At 37.1% G+C, this 24,338-nt stretch overlaps 1 protein-coding gene and 1 long non-coding RNA gene across 6 annotated transcripts; one reads left to right on the forward strand and one right to left on the reverse strand.

The window, feature by feature from the left end:
* Positions 1-1,621: 1,621 nt before the first annotated feature.
* On the reverse strand, positions 1,622-23,583 carry LOC133804272 (kinesin-like protein KIN-4A). 5 transcript variants are annotated; one of them, XR_009878394.1, is made up of 26 exons: positions 23,107-23,579; positions 21,814-21,960; positions 21,559-21,708; positions 20,840-21,093; positions 19,880-20,070; positions 19,674-19,798; positions 19,026-19,062; positions 18,549-18,640; positions 18,297-18,407; positions 17,951-18,064; positions 6,088-6,202; positions 5,791-5,903; positions 5,608-5,706; positions 5,415-5,528; positions 5,186-5,302; positions 5,023-5,103; positions 4,615-4,686; positions 4,402-4,495; positions 4,228-4,262; positions 4,050-4,147; positions 3,864-3,962; positions 3,559-3,780; positions 3,011-3,173; positions 2,704-2,862; positions 2,304-2,624; positions 1,622-2,191 (listed from the first exon to the last, which is right to left on the reverse strand). XR_009878394.1 is itself a non-coding variant. In XM_062242422.1 (25 exons), exons 1-25 carry the CDS (start codon positions 23,221-23,223, stop codon positions 2,409-2,411), a joined length of 3,132 nt encoding a protein of 1,043 aa, XP_062098406.1. In that variant the 5' UTR covers positions 23,224-23,583; the 3' UTR covers positions 1,622-2,408. The 5 variants fall into 5 exon arrangements, 4 of the variants coding, with proteins under 4 accessions (XP_062098406.1, XP_062098407.1, XP_062098403.1 ...); XM_062242422.1 differs by having other exon boundaries at positions 1,622-2,624; positions 2,704-2,859; positions 23,107-23,583; XM_062242423.1 differs by having other exon boundaries at positions 1,622-2,624; positions 2,704-2,859; positions 4,228-4,259.
* LOC133804273 (uncharacterized) lies at positions 2,764-15,460 on the forward strand. Its single transcript, XR_009878395.1, has 2 exons — positions 2,764-2,892; positions 14,809-15,460. It is a non-coding gene; the product is annotated as an uncharacterized LOC133804273 (long non-coding RNA).
* Positions 23,584-24,338: the final 755 nt, after the last annotated feature.

Consider the following 24,338-nt stretch of genomic DNA (forward strand, 5'->3'; position numbering starts at 1 on the left):
CAAATATATTGAAGAGCTTCTAACTAAGTTTGGCATGAAGAATCTAAAACCAATCTCTACTCCTTTGACTGTGGGAAGACCAATATCTCGAACAGATGGAGAACCCTTGCAAAATCCAACTCACTACGGAAGTCTCATAGGTGCTCTTCAATACCTTTTTCACACAAGACCGGACATAGCATACTCAGTAAACAAACTGAGTCAATTCCTTCCAGAACCAACCAACACACATTGGAGTGCTGCAAAAAGGATCCTGCGATATCTGAAAGGTAGTGCTATTGTTGGTCTTCACATTGCTTATAGTGAGAGTTTGAAATAATAGGATATTCGAATGCTGATTGGGCTTGTTGCCCAAATGATAGACGTTCAGTGGCTGGATATTGTGTCTATCTTGGCAACATGTTGGTGTCATGGTTCTCTAAGAAACAAGCTGTTGTGTCAAGGTCCAACATTGAATCCGAATACAGAGCCTTAACTCAAGTTGCTGCTGAGATTGCGTGGATTGAGTCATTGCACAAGAGCTGAAGTTTCCTGTCATTCAGAAACCAATTACTTGGTGCGATAATTTCAATGTAAGTGCTCAATGAACACTTTGTACGTGACAAAGTATTGAAGAAAGAACTTGAAGTTTGTTACATTCCCTCTACAAACCAAGTAACCGACTACCTCACCAAAAGTCTCTCTCACACTCGATTTCAGTTTCTAGTTTCCAAACTTGGAGTGTTGCCATCACCCTTTCGTTTGAGGGGAGGTGTAAAAGAAACCACACCAGCTGCTATGTCAATACCTGTGTAGCCACTCTTGATGACTCGACATAATGACTCAAATGCTCTAGAATATTCAGCCGGTACCACAAAGATGAGCAAATCACCTTTTGTAACAAATTTTTGTTATTTAGAATATTTTCTATTAGAGATTTATAGCTACGTGTATATTGTCTATTGGACCCCATTGTATTTGTATACTCATAGAATAATATATATATATATATATATGTATGTTTACTGCAACATTCTCATTTTGAGCTACCTATTCTCATTCAACTGAGTCCAAAATTATCACACCTGCATATATTTTCTCGTTCTTCACAAAAGAATCACTAACAACTTCATCTGAATCATTTTTCCCCAAATCAGACATGACTTTTTTCTTTTTATTTTTCTTTTTAGTGCCAGACTTGGACAATGGAGAAATTGACGAACGAGCTATTGCCATTACTTAAACTCTTCCAATATTTAAAGAAGGAACCCTCAAGAACACCACTAACCTATAACTACTATATCGACTATAGCACTACTCGATAATGGCGGGATTAAGAAGACCATATAAACCACAATCGAACAGAAAAACTTTAATTAGACTAGACGTGCTGCAAAAACATGCTAGAGACGTGCTTCACAAAAAGTACACGTGTCATACGTGAAGCAAAAGGTGGCAACCTATTAAAGTCTAAAAGACCGTATATAAAATTTAAAAACTGGTATATTAGCAAATAAAAAAAAGCAACCGTAAAATCATAATTAAAATGTAAAAAAGGATGTCACATGTAATTTTTCCGAGAATATTATCCTTCGGGGGTCCTGATACACTAGAAGGATCAATGAAGAGAATACCAAAGGTCGCTTTAATTTTATATTTAGATGCCATGAATATTTTTTTGTTGTAAATACAAAAATGAATACACGATACAGTCATTTTCAATACAACTATAATAACGCACACAAAGCTACAGGAAAAGGAAAGGGAATAAAAAAAAAATCTCCAAAAGAATTTTCTTTTTGTTGTGAATTTGTGGTGCAAGGGTGTTGATATTGTGTTTACACACAATAAACATTAGCACAACTTGGACACAAAAAATAAAAAATGAGAAGAGAAAAAAATAAGACATTTTCACACACATCTATATGACTACAGAAGAATTTCTTCTCCTGAAAACTTTGCTGTTAACAAACATTGTAGAACTCCTCGATGAGGGAGACCTTTTCTCCCCAAAGGTTCATGACTTGCTGTCACACCTTTGGTGTCTTCTTCTAACTATGTAGGCAACCTGACTAGCATCAACACAGCTTTACAAGATGCACCAAGGGTGGTGTAGCCATGGCCAAATTTTCAAGATCACAAACCTAACTTTTTCCAATCAGGTAATCATCCTTGGCATAAACAGAGATCCCCAACAGCTACTTACAGCATGCTGCATCATTCAAACGAGGCACTACAAGTAACATTCTTTCTTTTTCTGAAACAGCTGATCATGAAGATCTTATTTTAGAAGAAACTGTGAGAATGAAATTTATAATTGTTACCTGCACTTATTTCTATGTTTCCCATGCCACATGTTTGGGACCAATGCTTTTTAGGCCAAGGACGAAACGTGGTTAACAAAAGGCTGGTGATCCACGAACAATTAATCACCTTGAACTACTTCTAACAGCTTGTAGCCGAGGCCTTGATCTCATGAGTGTTTCATCACTGTATCTAATCCATTCCGACAGTTTCCATGGCTTCTGCCATTTCCATTTGAATTGTAACAGCCACTGATGATGACTCCTCTTCCATCTCCATAGCTTTCCAGATTGTCCTAGAGCTGCTAACTTTTTCATTGACAACTGCCCAATGGGTACTATCTGCAATAACAGAAACTCACTTAATAGATGAAGAGGAAAGACATCAAAATTTCCATAATCAAGGAAGAAAAAAATTAACCTTTCGAGTTTGATCCAAGAATGCCGCTGGGCCCTTGACTAAACCATTCGCAATGCCTGCTGTATACTTTATTTGTTTATGTGCTGGCACAGGTACTGGAGACAGTGAACCACTCACTTCTTCAGCCATGTGTTCCAATGAATTGGGTGAGTTACCCTGCTGAAGTCCAGTGCGAAGCATTGAAACAAGGTAATTTCTAAGGTACTGAATATAAAGCTCTTGGATTAACAATCAATGTAACTTAATAGAATATTATAGTAATTGTAATTTCACATCTTTGATGTTTCTCATGCAAAAAAAGTCTCACCGGCGCTGTCGTAGCCAATGCAATTGCAATGGCTTGCTCTCTCACTTTTAGTTCCTTCTCAACTTCTTTTCTTCGCATCTCACTCTGCCGCAAAAGACCTACGAGTTCCTTAAGTTGCTCTTGCATTTCCTTAATTTCAATTTCCTTCTCCCATAATTGGCACCTGTGAACATGTCATTTGATACTAAAACTTTCAGAGCAAATTTCAGAATAGAACAACCCTGATAAACAAATTTATCGAAAGAGATTAATAATGGTTTTTATTATTCAACATTGCAAACAGCAAGCTAAAACCAGACTATTTAAAATGTCTGGTAAGATCAGGATTAACCGATCTATAAGCTCAAGTTGCAGTTTAAAAATTAGAAAGAAGAAAAACTGCACACAAAAAGAAAAGAAACAAAAAGCTAAAAAGAAAACATTTAAAAAAACAATCATTTTAAAAAAACAAAAACAAGGGTTCTACTTTCTAAAACCACTTAACACAAGTAAATGAGATTCATAGCAAAAAGTCAAAAGCTGTTTAGGACACTAGGTCAAAACTGCACCTTGCATCTGCAACAGAAGTAAACATATATTGAAGCAAATTCTTTGCATCCCCCATGGAGCGTAGCTGGTTCCAACGCCCACGGCTAGTGAATGCACGTTCCCGTTCTTCTGCCTCTGAAAGTTGGGATGCCATTGCCACAAGTGAGTTGGATGAAATGCTCAGCATGTTCTCAAGTGAAGATATTCTTGCCATTCTTGCATTTGGTGACATGGAACACACTCTGAGAGACAAAGTTGACTAGTAAAGAGACAACAGAGTGATTGAATTATGTAATATTATTTATTTCACAAACACAACTAGTACCTGGCAAAACCATTCTTTCCTCTTGGAGGCCTAAGGCCTTTCGAAGAAAATTCATCCACTTGCCTAAGCATGGATAACTCTTCCGCCAGTGCAGCTCGCCTGGGGATTACATCATAATTTTAAAAAGTTAAAATAATGGTTTATTTAAAAACTTAAGCTTATAATAAAGACAAATCAAATACATACACTTGACTTTGCTTCTCATATTCATAACGAACTTCGTGCACATTCACCATCACTTCTAACTCATTGTCAAGCCAACGTTGCAAAGATTTTTCATTGCTCTGTAATACAGCTGAAGTTAAATTAATTGTAAACTCAGGAAGAAGAAAACACGGACCAAGAAAAGGAAACAATCCATTACCTGTCCATTTGTTCCATTCCCATTGGCAGCAACTGCTAATTGACACAATGAGAAAATCAAGATGAAAAGGAAATGGTAAAGATTTGGTAGAAACATCCCTTCTGTTTTCTAGTGTTTGTTCTAGGTATCAGGTAAAAAAATCATAGCACAACAAAGGTTTCAGATGCTTCATACCTGAGTTGTCACGAACAGAAGATTTGCGAGCTTCTAGCAATTCCTTTAGCCTCTTGGTAGCCATCGCAGCCTCTTCAGTTTTCCTCTGAAGAACCTGAATGAATGAATTGTATAACAGTCAGCTTCAAGTGCCTCTCTCTCTCTCTCTCTCTCTCTCTCTCTCTCTCTCTTCCCCTTATTCATCTACTACCATTGCATTGGTTCTCAACTCACCAGTTTCTGATGCTGGTTCAGAGCTTGCAGTTTCTGCCTTTCATATTCATTTCTCCTGCCCTCCTTCCGCAACTAAGATTGCAAATAAAAAATCAAAATTGAAGAACAAGGCAAAATAATATAGGCTAATCAATAAAATTTAAGAGAGTTAGAATGAAACAAACTTTTGGATGAGCAAATACACCTATTTAACAATTATAGAAAGATATCTTGAAAGGTGATTTACTGAACAGAAACTACCAATCATGATTCATGATAAATGAAACCAATTTATGTGTTAATTCCAAACTTTTGAACAATTAAGTGTAAAGTCTCAGCAGGAAATTTCTATTGATGCCCAAAACTAGCTAGACACCATTTGTTGCGTAACAGATACTGTTAATCCACACTACTTTAAGGAATATATACCTGCAGCAGTTCCTTCTCTCGAGATGCTTTCCAATGCCTGAATTGTTCTGCTTCTTGTTTTATTCTTTGTTGTAATTGAACCTATGAGTTAACATAATACATAAGATCCAATAAATAAATTTATGAATTATTATGTTATGAAAGTCCGTAATAAACATTCAACCTTCTGTGCTTTTATAGAATGAATTTCATCTTGTAGGCGCTTTGCCGCTTCATCACTTTTCTGTTTTTGCTTTAAAAGCTGCACCTGGTTCTCTTGCTTCTTCTTAAGATCCAGAATCTGGGACAAATACATTGTACAAGATCATACAATTTAGTTGCTTAACAGGTTATATTCTTAAAAACTGAGAACACACACACATGCACACTCTGGCAGAAGAAAAAATAGTCACCTGTGCCTCGAGTGTTTTCAACTTCAGGGAATGGACATCTTGCAATTTCTGAGTTTGTCCATCAGTGTTAGCAGCAAGGTTTTCAACTTCAGCTAGCAAACGATCTCTTTCTTGCTGCTTGATTTAATTTGAACAAGTGAATATCCCTTTTCTCAATAAATAAGATGAAGAAGTTCAAAATCTTTAAATTAACCTGCACGGTTTTCTTCTCATCTTCTAATTCCACTATTTTCTTTCCAAAATGCTGCTTGAGGGCCACAGGGTCAGAAACTCTAAAAAGTTTCATCTCAGACTGCATAGACATTACAAAAATGAAGATAAATATTTTAGACAACATCAGCTATAATCCATTCAACCAATGAAAACAATAGATCACCTCTTTCTCTTCTAGACGTTTATTCAGTTCATGCAACTCCTTGTCCATAGAACTCTGCAGAAGTGTATGCTCCCACTCTTTGGCTACTTCTTCATCAATTTCCCGTGCCTCACCTGTTTAAATTGGCAATACCTTAAATAAGATGGTTCAAAGTAAAAAGCTTAAATGCAATATTGCTTAATGCATATTGTTTAAAGATGACTGGTTAAGGGTACTGAAATCCCATCAAATAGGCACCGAAAAATACTTTAAAAAAAATATTTCCACAGCAAGTTTTAATCCAGAGAGGATTCATACTTGACAAGGTTTCAGTCATTTGATTTTCAGCTGAGTCTATTATTTGCAAGCCCCTCTTAAGACTCTCACTTCTCCCCATGTAGGTAGCTGTAGTAGTAGTGGGAGTAGTACCATCCTGAAATGTGACAATGTAAATATAAATGTGTATATATATTGTACACAGTAGTTTTTTGGGATTAATTCTTCTAATCTAGTTTTATTGAAGAATAGTAAAGCCAATATATAGGCAGATTACAATGTACAAGATAGCTAAAAATGAAAAAAATAAATATTACAACCTATGCTCAGCTGTACAACACACCCTAGGTATTTACACATGCTATCTGATAAGATAATTCTTAGAGAATAAAATTATCCATCAAATTCTGAACACAGTATTATGAAATCCCTCACAAAAAACATCTTTATTGATGATGAAATAAAAGAACAATCTAGCCTTCGAGATGCTAGTATCTCCAATTACAACCTTTCTAGAGGGCTGCTCTCTCTTAGAGTCTATTCTCTTCTATTTCCAAAGCTAAGTTACAAATGACTCTCTCCTCCTATTTATAGGCACTGGATAGTTTAAAGAAAGTGACAGCTAGGATAAAAATAGAATTAATACAACTCAGCCCCCCATTACACAAAAAGACAGCTAGATAAAAAATAAAACACCAATATGCAGATATAAAAATACAACTGCAGGAATAAAAATACAACAGTCCTATTCTTAGGTATCACGTGGCCTCCTAGTGTAGACAAACTTAACTGGGGGTTTATCAGTACCCCCAAAAACCTTCACCTTGTCCTCAAGGTGAAACATAGGAAACTGGTCTAGGATGGTGGGGAAAGGTTCCATGTAGCTTCAAAGTCTGGCAGGTTCTTCCACTTGATGAGAACTTCGAAAGGAAGGGGTGCAGCAGTAGTGGGGAAGCAGATATTTAACACAGCCTCGGGTTTCTAGCTCAGGAGTGAGCTGTGGTGATATAGTATGCGTGGCTGGTGAAGTCCCAATGGCTCTACGGAGTTGGGAAATGTGGAATACAGGATGGATACGAGCATGATCTGGTAGTTGAAGCTTGTAAGCGACCGAACCTACTCGTTGGATGATGGGAAATGACCCATAGTAGCGGGCGGAAAGCTTCTCATTGGAGCGCTTGGCAAGTGATTTTTGGCAATAGGGTCTGAGTTTAAGGTAGACGTGATATCCAATGGTAAACTCGTCTGATCTTCTCTTCAAATCAGCTTGTATCTTCATGTGATGTTGAGCTCAAAGAAGATGCATTCTTAGGTCATCCAAGATGTCACCTCGTGATGTAAGGAGCTCATCAACCGCAGACACTATGGCAATACCTTTGTGATAGGGTATGAGTGGGGGAGGGTCTCTCCCATAAAGAGCACGGAATGGAGTACTCTTTAATGAAGTATGGTAGGAGGTGTTGTAAGAATACTCGGGCCAAGCAAGCCATTTTGACCATTGTTTCGACTGTTGGTAGGAGTAACACCTTAACTATGTCTCAAGGCAATGGTTGAGGACTTCCGATTGTCCATCAGTTTGCAGATGGTATGTTGTGCTTTTCTTTAGTGTAGTTCCTTGAAGCTTAAATAGGTGACTCCAAAATAAGTTGAGGAAAATCCGGTCCCAATCTGAAATAATGGATTGGGGAACGCCATGTAGCCTAATCACTTCCCTTGTTAATGCTTCAGCCACTGTGGGGGCAAAAAAGGGGTGCTTCAGTTTGATAAAAATGGCATATTTGGACAAGCAGTCTACTACAACAAATATGGTACCCCATCCATCTGATTTAGGAAGTCCCTTGATGAAATCTATAGTCATTTCGTCCCAAACTTGTGCTGGAAGTGCTAAGGGATGTAGAAGACCGACTAGGGAAGTTGTGAGGAACTTATTTTGTTGACAAACTGGACATTACTGGACGAATTTGTGGACATCTGCTTTTAATCCTTCCCAAAATAATTTGGCTGCCACCCTTTTGTATGTCTTAAGCTCACTCGAATGACCTCTAAATGATGTAGTATGAAATTCCTTCAAAATTTGTGGAATCAAGGTTGGTTTTTTTGGAATTACTAGGTAGTTTTTGAAATGCAGAAGGTCGTTGTAGAGCTGGAAGTGGTGGTGGAGCTTGCTATCGCTTTTCAAATCTTCATGTATTTTCCTCAACACCGAGTCAACTGCTATTTCTTGTCCCAATTCAAGCCATAGTTTCCACTCCATGGTGACCAAGAAATCCAAGGTGGGTGCCTCAACTTGCCTTGATAACGCATCAACCACTTTATGGTGGGATCCGAGCTTATACTCTATTTCAAAATCCATTCCCATTAGTTTAGAGACCCACTTCTGATAATCTGAGCCAATTACTAGTTACTTAAATAAATGGCTCAGACTTTGTTGATCAGTTCACACCACAAATTTTTGTCCCAGCCAATAAGGGCGCCATTTGGCAATCGCATAAACGATGGCCATTAATTCCTTCTCATATATTGATTTTTTCCTGGCTTGAACTCCCAAGACCTGATTGAAATAAGAAATTGGGTGTTGTTTTTGTAGAAGAACAGCCCCTAAACCATGTCTTGGGGCATCTATTTCGATGACAAAAGGCTGAGAAAAATCAAGTAGTGCCAGTACAAGTACAGTAGTCATTGTTGTTTGTAATTTACGGAAGGCTTGTTCAGGTTCCAGTCCCCATTGGAATTGATCCTTCTTCAACTGGTCTGTTAAAGGTTGTGCTATGCGGGCATAGTTGGCCACGAACTTTCGATAGTACCCTGTTAGGCCTAAGAATCCACGTAGACCTCTTTGAATGTTTTGGGAGTCGGCCACTCGAGCATTGCTGAAATTTTTTGAGGATCTGCTGCCATTCCTTGATGAGATATGATATGGCCGAGGTACTCTATTTGCATCTGCCCAAAAACGCACTTCTTCTGGTTTGCATAAAGCTAATGTTTGCAGAGGAGCTCGAAAACTTGAGCTAAGTGTTGTTGGTGTAGCTCTCAAGTCTTGCTGTAAACTAGAATATCGTCGAAAAATACCAGCACAAGTGTCGTAAGTAAGGCCGGAATAAGTTATTAATTAATGAATGGAAGGTGGCGGGTGCATTGGTCAAACCGAAGGGCATGACAAGGAACTTGTAGTGGCCATCATGAGTTCGAAACGATGTTTTGTGAACATCCTCTTGTCGCACTATGATCTGGTGATATCCTGATTTAAGGTCTAATTTAGAAAAAATTAGAGCACCATTTAGTTCATCCAATAATTCATTGATGACGGGAATTAGAAACTTATCTGGAATGGTAGCTCTATTAAGAGCGCGATAGTTCACACAGAAACGCCATGAGCCATCTTTCTTTTTTACTAGAAGAACCGAACTTGAAAATGGGCTAGTGCTTGGTTGAATTATTCCAACAGTAAGCATCTCCGAAATCAACTTTTCAATCCCTGCCTTTTGGAATGGGCATATCGGTAAGGTCTCACACTTATTGGTGTCGTTCCTGGCTGTAGTGTAATGGCATGCTCGTGGAAACAGTTTGGTGGAAGACCTACAGGCATATCAAATACATCAGAAAATTCAGCAAGAGTTTTAGTCCAAAAATCAGGTACTTGTGGATCCGAATTGCTGGGGTCTAGGCTGTTGTAGTTGAACTCTAAAATGATGCCTTGCTTCTGTACTTGGAGAGTCTTGGCCATGTTTTTTAGGGTCACCAAGGACCTGTCCAGGGAAGGATCTCCCTTAATAATGACTGTGCACTTGCCCCAGCTGAAACTCTATTGTTTGTAGCCGCCAATCTTTCTTAGTCATGCCAAGAGTAGCCAACCATTGCAACCCCAGAATTATATCAGCACTTCCCAGGGTTAAAGACAAAATCATCCAATACTTCCACACCTTGGAAGTGAACATTCAGATTTTTGCAAATCCCTTCACACTTCATAGAAGCTCCATATGTAACTCCATAAGCCTTTGTGCTAGTTATAGGGAGTAGCAACTGAGTGACCAAAGTTTAGGAAATAAAATTATGAGTGGCCCCTGAATCAATGAGGATTACCACCTCTTTGGAGCCGAGGTTCCCCTTTATTTTCATGGTGGAATTTGTAGAGTCCAGCCACGGACTGGAATGAAACAACCACATTTTTTTGCACTTCTGTGGAGTCTAACTCCAAATTTTCCTTGTTGTCATCGTCGGATTCGTGGTCTGAAACATCATCATAAATTTCTTCGGGTACCATGATCACTGGAAGCTCCTTTTTTTTCCTTTTCTTGCAACGATGGCCTGGGAACCACTTGTCATCACATTTAAAACACAACCCTTTTTGCCTTTTTTGCTGGATTTCCGAATCGGTAAGTCTGCAAACAGCTGTGGTGGAATGGGTAGGTGTTGGACTGAATGATGGCTTGTCAGGTTTCATGGTTGTGTCATTGAATTGTGATTTGTTCGAGTGGTTGTATCGCTGTCGTGCCACCCTATTCTTGTCTTCAATATCTTGAACGATATCCATGGCTTCATCAACATTCCTTGGTCTCAAGATCTGCAACTCAGCCCTCAAAGATGGGAGTAAATCGTTCAAGAAAGTACTCAATTGCACTGATGGATCAACAGTTTTGAAGGGTGCTAATAACCTTGTAAATTTCCTCTTAAAATCTTAAACAAACCCCTCCTTTTTAATGGTTAAAAACTGATTGTAAAGGGAACCTTCTTGGGTGTCTTGGAAATGGCGAAGGAGCAGCCTCTTCAATTCTTCCCAGCTTGTTGTTCTCATATTGGTACCAAAGCAGAGCATCTCCAGAAAACGAAATGAAGGCTGCTTCGACCTTCTCTTCTTCATCATAGCCGTGGCAAATAAAGAACCTTTCTGCTTGCATTATCCACCCATCTGGATTTTCTCCATCAAAGGTTGGCATCTTCAGCTTTTTGAGTCAATTTTCATGGCAAAATCGAGTCTCTTGGCGATCCCTGTCATTAAAACTCCTGGCCGAGCCATAATTCATTCGGAACTCCACCAGCAGAGTTGTTCCAGTGGTTGTGCGTCACTACTCCAGTGTGTTGGCGCTGGTATGGGGTTCGATCATGGTCGCCATCCCTGTATTGTCCTCCCGCTCCCTGTTTCCAGCAACTCTAGCTGCTCTGGCCTCATCCTCCTTGACTTCTTGGGCAATTCTTGACTTTTCTAGAACCTCGGATTGAGTTCTTGATTTTTCTTGAAGTTCCAAGAAGGCCTTGAATTGTTGTTGGAGCGAATCTTGCAATTTCTATTGAAGCTGCGTAGCCATTTGTTGCATCGAATCATGAAGAGAGTCTTTGAGTTTCGAAACCTCAATCTTCAAATCTGATTTCAAGGCTTCAAGATCTTCCTCCAAAACTGTGGATGAATCCATCCTCTTCGACTGTTTCTTTGGTGCCATGTCTGCAGCTCACCGCACCAAATTGATAAGATAATTCTTAGAGAATAAAATTATCCATCAAATTCTGAACACAGTATTATGAAATCCCTCACAAAAAACATCTTTATTGATGATGAAATAAAAGAACAATCTAGCCTTCGAGATGCTAGTATCTCCAATTACAACCTTTCTAGAGGGCTGCTCTCTCTTAGAGTCTATTCTCTTCTATTTCCAAAGCTAAGTTACAAATGACTCTCTCCTCCTATTTATAGGCACTGGATAGTTTAAAGAAAGTGACAGCTAGGATAAAAATAGAATTAATACAACTCAGCCCCCCATTAAACAAAAAGACAGCTAGATAAAAAATAAAACACCAATATGCAGGAATAAAAATACAACAGTCCTATTCTTAGGTATCACGTGGTCTCCTAGTGTAGACAAACTTAACTGGGGGTTTATCACTATTTCTACACTCCCTCAAGCTGAGTTGTATATGTTATACAAACCCAGCTAGGAATTGAATTCTTCAAAATTTGATCTTGGTAGGGCCTTTGTTAGGATGTCGGCAATCTATTTCTTTGTGGGAACGTAGTTGAGCTCAATGACCTTTGAATTTACTTTTTCAAAAATGAAGTGTCGATCTATTTCAACGTGTTTAGTTTTATCATGGTGAACCGGATTCTTAGCAATGTTGATTGCAGCTTGACTATCACTATACATCTTAAATGACTTAGGAGAGTCAATTCTCAACTCATTCATCAGCCTTTTGAGCCACATTCCTTCACATATACCTAAGGTCAAAGTACGATATTCTGACTCTGCACTACTCCTTGAGACCACAGACTGCTTTTTGCTGCGCCAAGTGATTAAATTACCCCATACATAGGTGCAATAACCATTGGTTGATCGTCTATCGGTCAGCTCTCCAGCCCAACTAGAATATGTGTAGAAATCTAAGTTTTGATTGTTGTGTTTCCTGAAGTGCAAATCGAAACCTGGTGTCATTTTCAAATATCATAGAATACGACGAACTGCTTCCAAGTGCTCCTCAAAAGGATTGTGCATATGTTGGCTTACCACGTTGACAGAGAAAGCGATATCAGGTCTAGTATGAGAGAAATAAATTAGTTTACCTACTAATCTTTGATAACTCCCCCTCTCTACTAGAGTTCAATCCTCACTTAAAATTGCTTTCAAGTTTGGATCCATTGGAGTGTCAACAGGCTTACTCCCAATCATTCCAGTTTCTTTTAAAAGGTCTAGGATATACTTTTGTTGAGATATAACAATTTCATCTTTGGATCGGGCTACTTCCATTCCAAGAAAGTATTTGAGGGGTTCTAAATATTTGATTTCAAACTCTGAGGCAAGAAGTCTTTTGAGATCTAAAATTTCACATGAATCGTCTCTAGTTATGATTATGTCATCCACATAGACAATGAGAATTGTCAGCTTCCCTATTGAAGAGAACTTAACAAACAGGGTATGATCAGTCTGGCTTTGAGAATATCCATGTTTAATAACCGACTTTGCAAATCTATCAAACCATGCCCAAGGTGACTGCTTCAAGTCATGAAGAAATTTGAGAAGTTTGCACACTACTCGACTACTGGAGTATTTTTACCATCCTGGTGGAATTTCCATATAGACTTCTTCTTCGAGTTCCCCATTCAAGAAGTCATTTTTTACATCCAACTGATATAAGGGTCAATCACAATTTACAGCAAGTGATAACAAAAGTCTTAATGTATTAAGCTTGGCGATGGGAGCAAAGGTCTCCTGAGAGTCTGACACCATATGATTAAGCAAACCCTTTCGCCAAAAACCAAACCTTGAATCTGTAGATACTCCCATCTGAGTTATACTTGACGGTGAAAATCCACTTACAACCAACTGTCTGCTTTCCTTGAGGTAACTCAGTGAGAACCCAAGTACCATTTTTCTCAAGAGCATTGATTTCTTCAACGACTACAATCTTCCATTTAGGATCTTTCAAGGCCTCATAAATTCTATAGGAATCTAAATAAGATCAAGGAAAGAGACAAAGGCTCGGTACATAGGTGTTAGTTTCCCATAAGCAACATTTTTCTTTATTGGGTGATTAGTACAAGTTCAAAACACCCTTTCGAAGAGCAATAGGCAAGTCAATGTCATCAATAGTAGGAGAAACTAACTCATGAGTCATAGAATCCTTACCTTCATGATTTTTAAGGTCGCGAGAGCTCGGATGAGTGTTTGAACAGTCCTTTTCTTGCATGTTAACCTCTATATTCCCAATTTTTCTCCTGCTATAAACACGAAGTTATTTGTTATTTATATCAAATTGTGCTTGAGTTTGAAGTGGCGGTACGTTTGAGAGAGTGTTTGGATTTTCATCGAAGGAAAATGAGGTCAGACTAACTATAGGAAGTGAGGAGGACGGGCTGGATGTGTTTTCTGGGATGAGATTTGGTTGGATAGGCAAAGAAGAAGGCAAGGGAGAACCAGTTGACTGTGACAACATAGGTAAGGGTTGAGATATTGGGTTGAAGAAATGCAGTCTGAAAATCTTGAAGAGTTTCCGAAAGCTAATATTCCTTTGAATGCTCCCCCTGAATACCAGGTTTCGGAAAAGAAAGATTGGTGTTCAAAAAAGGTGACATCCAAAGTGTTATAAACCCTTTTTGTAACTGGGGAGTAACATTTGTATCCCTTTTGAGTGCTGGAATAGCCGATGAAGAGACATTTGTGAGACTTTGGATCAAGCTTTGTTCTTTCATGATCATAAATATGGACAAAAGCAATACAACCATAGACTTTGAGTGGAAGATTTGACGAGAAAGTTGAGATATGAGGGAATGTTGCGAGTAACAGATTTCTTGGGGTTTTGAATTGCAATACTTGGCTAGGCATACGATTTATGAGATAGGAGCTGTGAGTACGACTTCCTCCCAAAACTGTTTAAGAACATGATTTGAAAACATGATGGATCTAGAAACTTCAAGAAGATACCTGTTTTTTCTCTCAGCCACCCCATTTTACTATGGAGTATCCACACATGAACTAATATGAACACTCCCTTGCTTTGACAAGTATAGACCAAGAATGAAGTTAAAGTATTCTTTCCCTTCGTCAGTTTTTAGAATTTGGATATTTTGGTTGAATTGATTTTTGATAACTCTATGGTATAGAGTTATTTTTATTAACTTTAAACTTGATTTTTCGTGAAAAGAGTAACGAATGTGATGTTGTTTGTAAGTTTGATTAGTTTTTATCTTTCTTTTCTAGTTAGTGTACTAATTTAGGAGTCTTTTAAGTTGTTAGTGTTAAATGTAATTAATTAATTAATTCTGTTTGTTTTGTTGTTTAGGAAATGAATTTTTGAATTGCCAAGAGAAAGAAAGGAATTCAAGGCCAAAGTGAACACTAAAGCTGGAAATGCTTCTGATTTGCTGGAGAACAAAATGCTATAGCATTTCTGGGTACTGGGAAATGACGTGGACAAAATACCAGCAGGAATTTCTTCATCTACTTCAGCGCCTATGTGGCAGTCACTTAAAATTATGTCAGCTGGCTGATGTGGATTGGACTAGTGGGCCAAAGAGAAGAAAGTGGGCTTTCTAATTCGGGAAAAGGAAATTGTACCCTAGGCAGGAGAAGCAACCAAGTACAGCTGCATAGAGGAAAAAGAAGGACATTAACTCAGCTGGAAAAAGAGAGAAGGAATATTGCAGAGAGATATACACAGAAAACCAAGTACCCATAAGAGGATATCCACGAGAAAAGGAGGAGGACGAAAGCATACTTTGATTCTACTTCTTCTTTTTCTTCTATCTTTTCCTTTTCTGTAGTATATACTCTTAATTCTATATTTTGTGAAACTGCAGTATTAGTCATGGATGAACAAACTCTGTTTTGGATTGTAATTACTGGTTTGAACATGAGCTAAACCTTTTGAGATTTGAATAGCTATGAACCCCTATGCTTTGAATTAATTAATCTTGATGCATGACTTTAGTAAATTTGCCTTTGTTCATTCAAGTGAGCTTACTGTTTTTTAATTGTTATTAATTGGCCATGAGTAACAATTTGCTAAGCTAGATCTGGTTCTGGAAAGGCTAAATCTAGTGGATATAACTTGGATGATGCAAGAGAATTTCCATGTTTAGGTTGTTCTTAGTAAGTAAGATAGGAATATTTTACTACCTTGCATAACTTGAGAATTGGTGTTTAATTGATGTTCTGCAACCTGATTAAATATAGGACTATATTAATTTAAGTAGTAGAACAAAATCAGAGTTTTGGAAAAATCTCACGAGCAATTCTAGAATTCTGTTAACTCTGTGCAACTTTTCTGAACGAAATGCTGTAACAACTGGGCAGATTAGACATAGGGGGGATTTAGCTATTCAAGTCTATCATTCCATAGATACTTTTTCTTGCAATTATTTTTCCAGTAATTGTAGCCACATTTTAAGCAGGTTTTATTTACAGTCACTTAAATTTAGATTCATCACTCAATCATTCCCATATTTTCCATTTATTTTAAGTTGTTAATTAGTTGGTTTTACATTGAATTTTGTTTGCAATCCCTGTGGAGACGATCTTGCTTATCATTATATTACTTGTGTGACTGTGTATACTTGCGTATATTAATTTTCACAACAATTTTGAATCATGGAATGGAAATTTTTAAAGATAGAAGTAGTTTCTAATTTTTCTTTCATGAGAAAAGTCCATGTTGTCCTAGTGTGATCATCGATAAAGGATACGAACTATCTAGATCCATTGATATTTGTTACCCATGAGGGTCCCCAAATATCATTGTGTATCATTGAAAAAGGTTTTGAAAGTTTGTAAGAAAAATTGGGATAAGAGTTTTGAGTGTATTTAGAAAGTTGGTGGGCTTCACAATGAAAGATTTTTGGTCGTTTGTGGATAAATAACTGAGGAAAGAGCTTTTCAAGATAACCAAAATTTGGATGTCCAAGGCGAAAATGCCACAACATGATAAGATTGCCATTCGAAATAGACACAGAATGAGAAACAGAATTGAAATGGTTACCACAACTCGATTTGTGAACTTGATTACTTTTAGGAGAATTCTTGAGAATACAGAGTCCATCTTGCATTTCAGCGCTGCCAATCACCTTCACCGAGCCCACAACCTGAAATTCACAAAGATTTGGATAGAATCTAGTCATACAATTCAAGTGTCTTGTGAAATTGCTTATTGAGAGACAATTGCAACTTAATTTAGGGACAAATAAAAAAGATGAAAGGAGAAGTCATCTGATAATTTTACAGATGCAATCCCTATCACTTTTGAGAGGGATCATCGGCAATTCTGATTGTGGGGCAATAAGTACATTGTTTGAAGATGGTGAAGACTAGTAAATCATCCGTCGTGTGGTCGGAAGCCCCTGAATCCACTATCCAAAAACCTTTGTTGGCGGATGCAGTGAATGTGTGAGACGAAGAACCTTGATGACACATTATATATTGACATTTGCCTTAATTGTATGTGGTCGTGGCTGCATCATAAAATGTTGAAGAGGGTTCGGAAGTGTTTTGAGAGATGGCAAACGTTGTTCCTTTGAGATGTGGCTGACTTTGTGATAGTTGGTTGGTAGAGGGCTCCCATAAAGTTGAAACAAATTTCTGAGATTGATTGGCTGAGTGAGCAGCCACGAAATTTGGAGATTGGATTTTCATGATGAATGGGCAGCAGAGAAGGGTGTATGAATGGGCAGCAGGGAAAAAAAAAAAAAAGATGTTGATGAACTCAAGATAGATGGAAAAAACTTAGCACAAAAATGCAACTCTTTGATGAAATGGTAGGAGAACCCAAGATGAAGAGTCACAGCCGAAGCAGGAAGTGTCGAGGAAGAAGACGCTGGAGAAAGGTGGCCAGCTGTGCTGTCACGTGCCTACACACGCGTGCGTGGGAGAAGACGTCGGGGAGTGTGGCGGCGCGTGTGACTCACGCACCACTCTTCTGGACCCCGAACTTTGGGGTTTTGCTAATCGAAGGTGGGGCAAGTTTTCTAGGTAGGAGGTAAGATTAGAAGACAACTCTAAAAATGATTTCTAAGTTTGAGCCTCAAAGAACTTTATTTTTTTATTTTTTTTTTCTTAAGAAATGGCAAAAAAAAATTGGAAAGATTTCCCAATTTTGGACTACAACTGCTCTGATACCATGTAGGTTTTTGTGATTAATTCTTCTAGTCAGATTTTATTGAAGAATAGAAATGCCAATATATAGGCAATATACAATATACAAGATAGCTAAAAAGGAAAGAAATAAATATTACAACCTATGCTTAGTACAACACACCCTAAGTATTTACACACATGCTATCACTATTTCTACATACACCAATTGTTAAGAAGAAAAAAAAAAGAAGAAATTGTACACGAAGTGGAACAAGAAACTAAACAGGATATAACTGAAATTTATACAAATTGATCAAGTAAACACTAGTGACACATCAAAAAAGAGTAACACATACTTGAGCATCTCTGTCACGCTCCTCTGCAACAGGACATTTACTTCGATATTCATGAAGTTCACAGCAAAGATCCTCATTTGCAGCTTCGAGCCAAACAATTCTTTCCTTGAGAACCTGTAAATTTTATTACATTAGTTTACAAATTCAAATAATTTGTTTAAAGAAAAATTATGTCTAGATTAAATACTCTTTACTCTTCAATATTTGGTGCTTGTTTATAGTTCCTTTTATTTAACTTTCTTTAAACAAATGACAGTATCAGCATCCATCCATGGGATACCCTTCCTTAGCTACTGTCCTCTGATAGACAATCAATTCCACATGTCTATTTGTAGAACCCTATTACCTGTATTTCATCAGCCGAAGAACCTCCTCCTCGCGCACAAAGTTCAGCCTGCAGAAACTCAAGTTGTTGGCGCATCTTCAGCATCTCGCTGGACATGGGATCTCTATTGACCTGTTACAGATATATTTTTCATTAAGAAAGATATACACGTGTGAGACCCTGACAAAGGCAGACAAACTTCATCTATATTTTGTTGAAGAAAAGATAGTAATAATAATATTTTTGCAACACATATAATAACGAACAACTTACAATAGGTTTATTTTTAATATTTCGGGCACGATTTGCATACTTTAAAGTGTTGAGTGTCTCCTCCGCATTGATATCAGCAGGACTTATGCAGGCTAAAATTTGACAGAATTTGAAGCATAAGATATGATAAAACTCTGGGATCACACACAAGGACAAAACTAGAAAAATTCTACATGATATTCAAACAATCATCTCCATCAATAAACAATTACTATTGTGAAAAATATCAAATGCAAGAGAGAGTGAAAGGTGATGTATTGGCCATATATATATATATATATATATAATTCATAACATGCCCGTCGTGATGTTAAAAAAATGTTGCGGCTACGTAAGAGCATGAAACAACATAAACCCCTCCTTAGCATGAATACATGATGGAAACCATATACCATCTACAAAAAGAACTTTTCTTTGCCCAAACTAAAAAATAGAAATAAAAAGTCCAAACCAAAACAATGATACTTATCAAGTTACCTATCATAACAGTCCGGCTGTTACCACCTAGTGAGTCCTGCCAAAATGCATTTACATTATTAGGTAAGCAATCATAGTCATAATAATGGTATAGTGCTTCATTTTAATTAAATACCAGTAAAATGTCAAGCTCCAGCAAAGCCATGTTTCAAATAAGTATTGCGGTCTGCTATATTTTACTGCATGATATATATACGTTCAAGCGAAAATAAAAAGGTATATAAATAAACAACTCCCCAAACAGAGGGAAGACGAGGAATTCCAGCCAAAAAAAAAGACATAAATAAATACTCCACCAGCAGATCATTTTTTTTTTGAAAAACAGACAGAGGTCAATGGAAGTTGACCTCCTCCCAATAAAATTAAAATTGAGAGCCCTTACTTATGGCGGAGGAAAACCGTGGTTACAAATAGAAACAAATAGAAGGAAAAAAACACATAAACAAACCCACCCCAAAAAGTCTAAGTCCAAAAATTTCTCCAATCCCTAGAAAGATCAGAGAATGCCACTCCTAAAAAACATTTGTTTCTATACACCCAAGTAGACACCCAAAATTGGATCTTATCCCAAATACTCCACCAGCAGATCATTAGTAATGAAAATTTAGCATTTACAGAATACAAGTAAAAACTTTAGATGAATCAAACCTGCAAAAGCCGAGTAAGTTTACTATCTCGATATGGAACATGGACACCCTCTTTGCGCTTCTTTTCATCACCAAGTGCACTAATGACATTGCCAAGTGCAAGAAGGCCTTTATTAATATGAACTCCTGTTAAAAGAAGTATCCATGTGATTAATAAACAATCAAAATGAAATGTATTAAACACAACTCATGAATGGTTCCATTTACCTTCCTTAAAACGTAAACCATCAGAACCTGTTCTCTTTGCTCGCTCGGACCCAGCAAGATCTACTAAGTGCAATTTAGCACACAAATATTCATTATTCATACTCTCAGTAGGACTGGTATCGCCAGGAGATGCCGCCGGATCAACCTTATGCATTTGCTCTAGTGTGATGGTGAAGATGGCATGTGAACGACTATAACATATATGGAAATTGACAAATGTCATTAACAAAAATGTCATGAATATTCTTTTTCTTTGACCTCTGTGTTTGGATTTATAAACTATGAAATACTTTTCCTATTAAAATATAAAGTAAACTTTGATATTTTAGTTTAGATTTATGAGGTTACTAATAAAAACTTTTATAAAAGGGAAAATTTGTCTTTTTTGCAGAGTTCTTTTCGAATTTGGTGATTTTGAATATGGGTGATTTGATTATCATTACGTTAAAGGTTTTCCAACAAAATGTGTAATTCTCAGATATATTTAAGTATACTGGTTTGCCATCTAACTTTGTTAACATTTAAGTTTTTCTATCATTATTTACCGAAAAGAAGAAAAGACAAATGAGCCTTAATGAGGATACAGTACTAGTGGCTTCTGTTACCCTAACCCTACATGGTAAATAACCTCTCACCAAGAGAACGAATTGGAGTGAAAGGGACATCTGTTCTCAACTTTGACTCGTATTTATGTAGTAAAACGAGGGATGAAGTATATGAGTTTTAGACTTCTAGAAAGAGTGTACTTTTCTTCAAATCAAATTTAACAAAATGGACAAGCCTTGTATCTTCAACAAAATCATAACTGTTGTTCTAGATCTTGCTGGAGCATTAGAAGTGGAGTATAAATGATATCTGAAATTTTCAAGTGTTAGGAGACATTAATTCTTTTGCTATTATTGTTGTTGTTGTTATAAGAAATACAAATATCATTCAAATAAAAGGTCCTCTGTAATTTACCTTGACTGGTTGTTCATATTTGTACTTCCTGTTGCTCTACTCAACGACCCTTGTTCCAGGCAAGCAGCCATTTCTTTCAGTGTGCTTACACCAATTTCCGTAGAGCCTGCCAATGTAATAACACCATTTGATGTTTCTCGAATTTGTATTGGCGGCTTCCCAGGTACTGTTACTCTCCCTGCATGCCCGTTTGCAGCCTCTGGTTTGCTAATAAAAGTTGGATCAAGCAAGTCTCTTACTTCTTCTTTTAAAATCTATGAATCAAGACCATTTGGTCAGCTAACTCAGAAACAAGTAAAGACGCATAGCATTACAAAGAAGTAGCCGATAACTATCAATATCACTGATGTGACATTAATATCAAGGGTTAGAATCATGTTTTCATAGCAGATAGAACGCTACATAATCTATTGCTACAACCAAACTGCCCGATATACTTGGGATTTGTAGTATGCTATTTTAAGGACCTACAAAAAGCCACGTTGATGGTTACAAATTGATACTTTTAGCTCAGTGAAATTTATTCAGCATTAAAAACACCACAGTTGATAAAACACCATGGTAATAAGGCTGCATTGTATCCTTAAACAAGATATGATTGGCATCGGTCAGCTATAAAGAAAATGAAATAGCTCAAGGTTAACACGACATGGTGACAAGGATGAACATTTGAACTACTAACGCATCAAACACAATAAGAATGAAGTTCTTTGACAAACCTCAATAAAAGAAACATGCAATTGGAATTCCGTTTGATGCTTCAGAGTTCCAATCTTGCTAAACAAACCACTCATAACTTGGGGAATTATTCCTGACTGAATACCATCTTTAAAGCCAGTGCCCATGGTATATGTTTTACCCGAACCAGTCTGCAATATATAAAATTGTTAACGAAAGGGACAGGTCACCGAAAATTGCAAGGCAATGCACTCTCTTGCTCTCCCTTTTGAGTACTGTTCGAAATGTAATATTACCTGACCATAAGCAAGAACTGTAGCATTGTATCCTTGGAACAGCCCATCGACCAGGGGAGCAATGCATTCTTCAAACATTGCAGACGAAGGGGAACTGGTGCTCCCATAGACATGATCAAAAGTAAACGAATGCGTACCAATTTGTACCTGCATATTTGGAACATGAAATCCCCGATAAAGCACACTTGTATTACTGGGACTCGAAGGATGGGTTTTTACTCATATGGATGCACATATAGACATTACTGTGCTGTCTAAGCTCACTCGTTTTTCGTTTCTAACGAAGGGAATTTATATATATATGTATTTATTTATTTGAGGGGAAAAAAAATATTTTTTGATTATAGAATGTTTAATAATACGAGTTTTGTGAAATCATGCTCATGAATAATAATGAAAGTTAAAGAACTAATATGTATCATAAAAGTTGCAACATACAGAAGCAGTTGATAATTTTATACGACAAAAATAGCAAGGACCGACATTCCGCATTTCTTCTCACCAAAACAGGAAGAAGAAAAAAGAAATTCTCTTTTTTTTTGGAGGGGAAATAGAAAAAAGAAATTCTTGTTTCCATTGGAAGCACATACCTTTTACACCTATTACCACTATACCCCTTCACTAGAATTTGCATTACGAACAAGTCAACTATATGACTCTAAACATTAGAATAAAATTAGGCTCATTTACTCCCTTTAAATCCGAAATATTAAAGAGTAATAAAATTAAAATCTAAATTTTGCGTGGATAACCGTACTCCCTAAATAAAGACATGACATTTCTTCTGCTAAGTTGTGTATAGAACAAAGCTCTGGTGCGACTGTTCAAATCTTAACTGGATTCTTCATGACCTCCCCAAATTAGAAGTATACGAGAGTGTAATTAATTATCTTCCTACATGATAATGATCAATCTAAGCACTAATCAATCCTTTATCCCGAATGACTCATTTAGTTTCGATATAAATGCAATCCAATTATAGAGTTATGCTCAATTACGGAAATTTCCGCTGAAACCTGAATTCCGACGAAATCAGATTGTGACACCGTCTTAATCTCAAAAAGTTAATCCAGAAGCAGTAATAAAATTCGGATCTAGATCTTTTCGAAACATTATGAACAGACTGTAAAAGAAAAAGAGAAATGAGAATGAATTACAGAGATTACTCCCTTGAAAAGCACTAAGCAACTTTTAAGAGTAGCGAATGAGTATGTAGCTATAGACATTGAAAAAGTAATTAAAAAAAACCGAAGTAAATAACTTTGATGAGTAGTGTAAGGAAGGTGAGTTCACCTGAGGCTTCCCAGAGACGACAGTGACGCAGTCTTTACAGCCTTGAAGCTTCTCGTCACCGATGAGAGGTCTGATGTGAACCGCAACCTTCACACAACAATCTTCTCCTGCTTCCATAGCAAGTAGAAAAAAGAACGACGAGACCAACTTTCCAGATTTGAGAGAAAACGAGAGAAAATGAAAGAAAAATAATCAGAGTGAGGATTGATTTGAGTGAATGAACATGAATGTGTAAAGTATTATTATTTGAAGGAAAGGATCAGCTTTGTCGGGAAACCGTTCTCATTGTCTAAGAAGATTTGGAGGATTTTGCAGGACGAGGAAAGTGATACAGCAATAAAGAAAACAAAAGAGGAGAGAAGTCGTATGGGAGTTTTAACACACCAACGTTTAGAGAGAGAAAGTAAATAGTAAGAAGAATTGAAGAGAGAAAGAGTAGTTAGGGTAATTGTCAGATTGCGATTCGTGATAGTAGGGGCATATAAGTATAGTTAGTAGTAGCGGGTACTATTCTACTATCATTTTCCTTGAGCTTCACTACTTTGCAAAACACAACACAATACTACTCACAGGCAGTTGCGTTTGCCTTTTCTCTCTTCCCGGCTGTACTACTCTTGCAATTACCTTCTTACCCTTATTCACTTATTTATTTATTTAAGAAATATTGGCGGCATTATCTGCCAGGATAACTCCATTAATTAACCATTTTTCACCATATATTTATAACCATAACCTCTCATTAATGATCTTATAGGCACTTAAAAAGACATTAATACCCTTCAATAGATATTAAGTTGTTCTCTCTTTTGTTTGTCTTGCACGTACCTAGCAGCCACGAAAATGATCTACTCTCACAAAATATAGCAAACACATATTCTCTCTCAAATCATCAAATCTCAAAGGTCATCACCATTTTTTCGCACCAAGATTTAAAAAGTGACGTTATCTCCCACATCTCTTTTCTTCCCACCCAAGTTGAAGAAGATTAAATAAAAATCATCTCCCAAACTTGAAGAAGATTGAACATTTGATTTGATAATGAGTAAGTATTTTTTTTATTTATAGGTTATGAGTGTCTTGTGTAATAGTTTAAATAGATTTTTGGAACTACTATACACTAAAAAATCTGTGAAAAGAAATAATTTTATGTTGAGATGACGAATTTTCAAATGATTTTCGCGATTTAAGTCATTGTGTTCACACATTATTCACACTTGGTTCACATTTTCGCA

The sequence above is a fragment of the Humulus lupulus genome, chromosome X (genome assembly GCF_963169125.1).
Source record: "Humulus lupulus chromosome X, drHumLupu1.1, whole genome shotgun sequence".
NCBI lineage: Eukaryota > Viridiplantae > Streptophyta > Magnoliopsida > Rosales > Cannabaceae > Humulus > Humulus lupulus.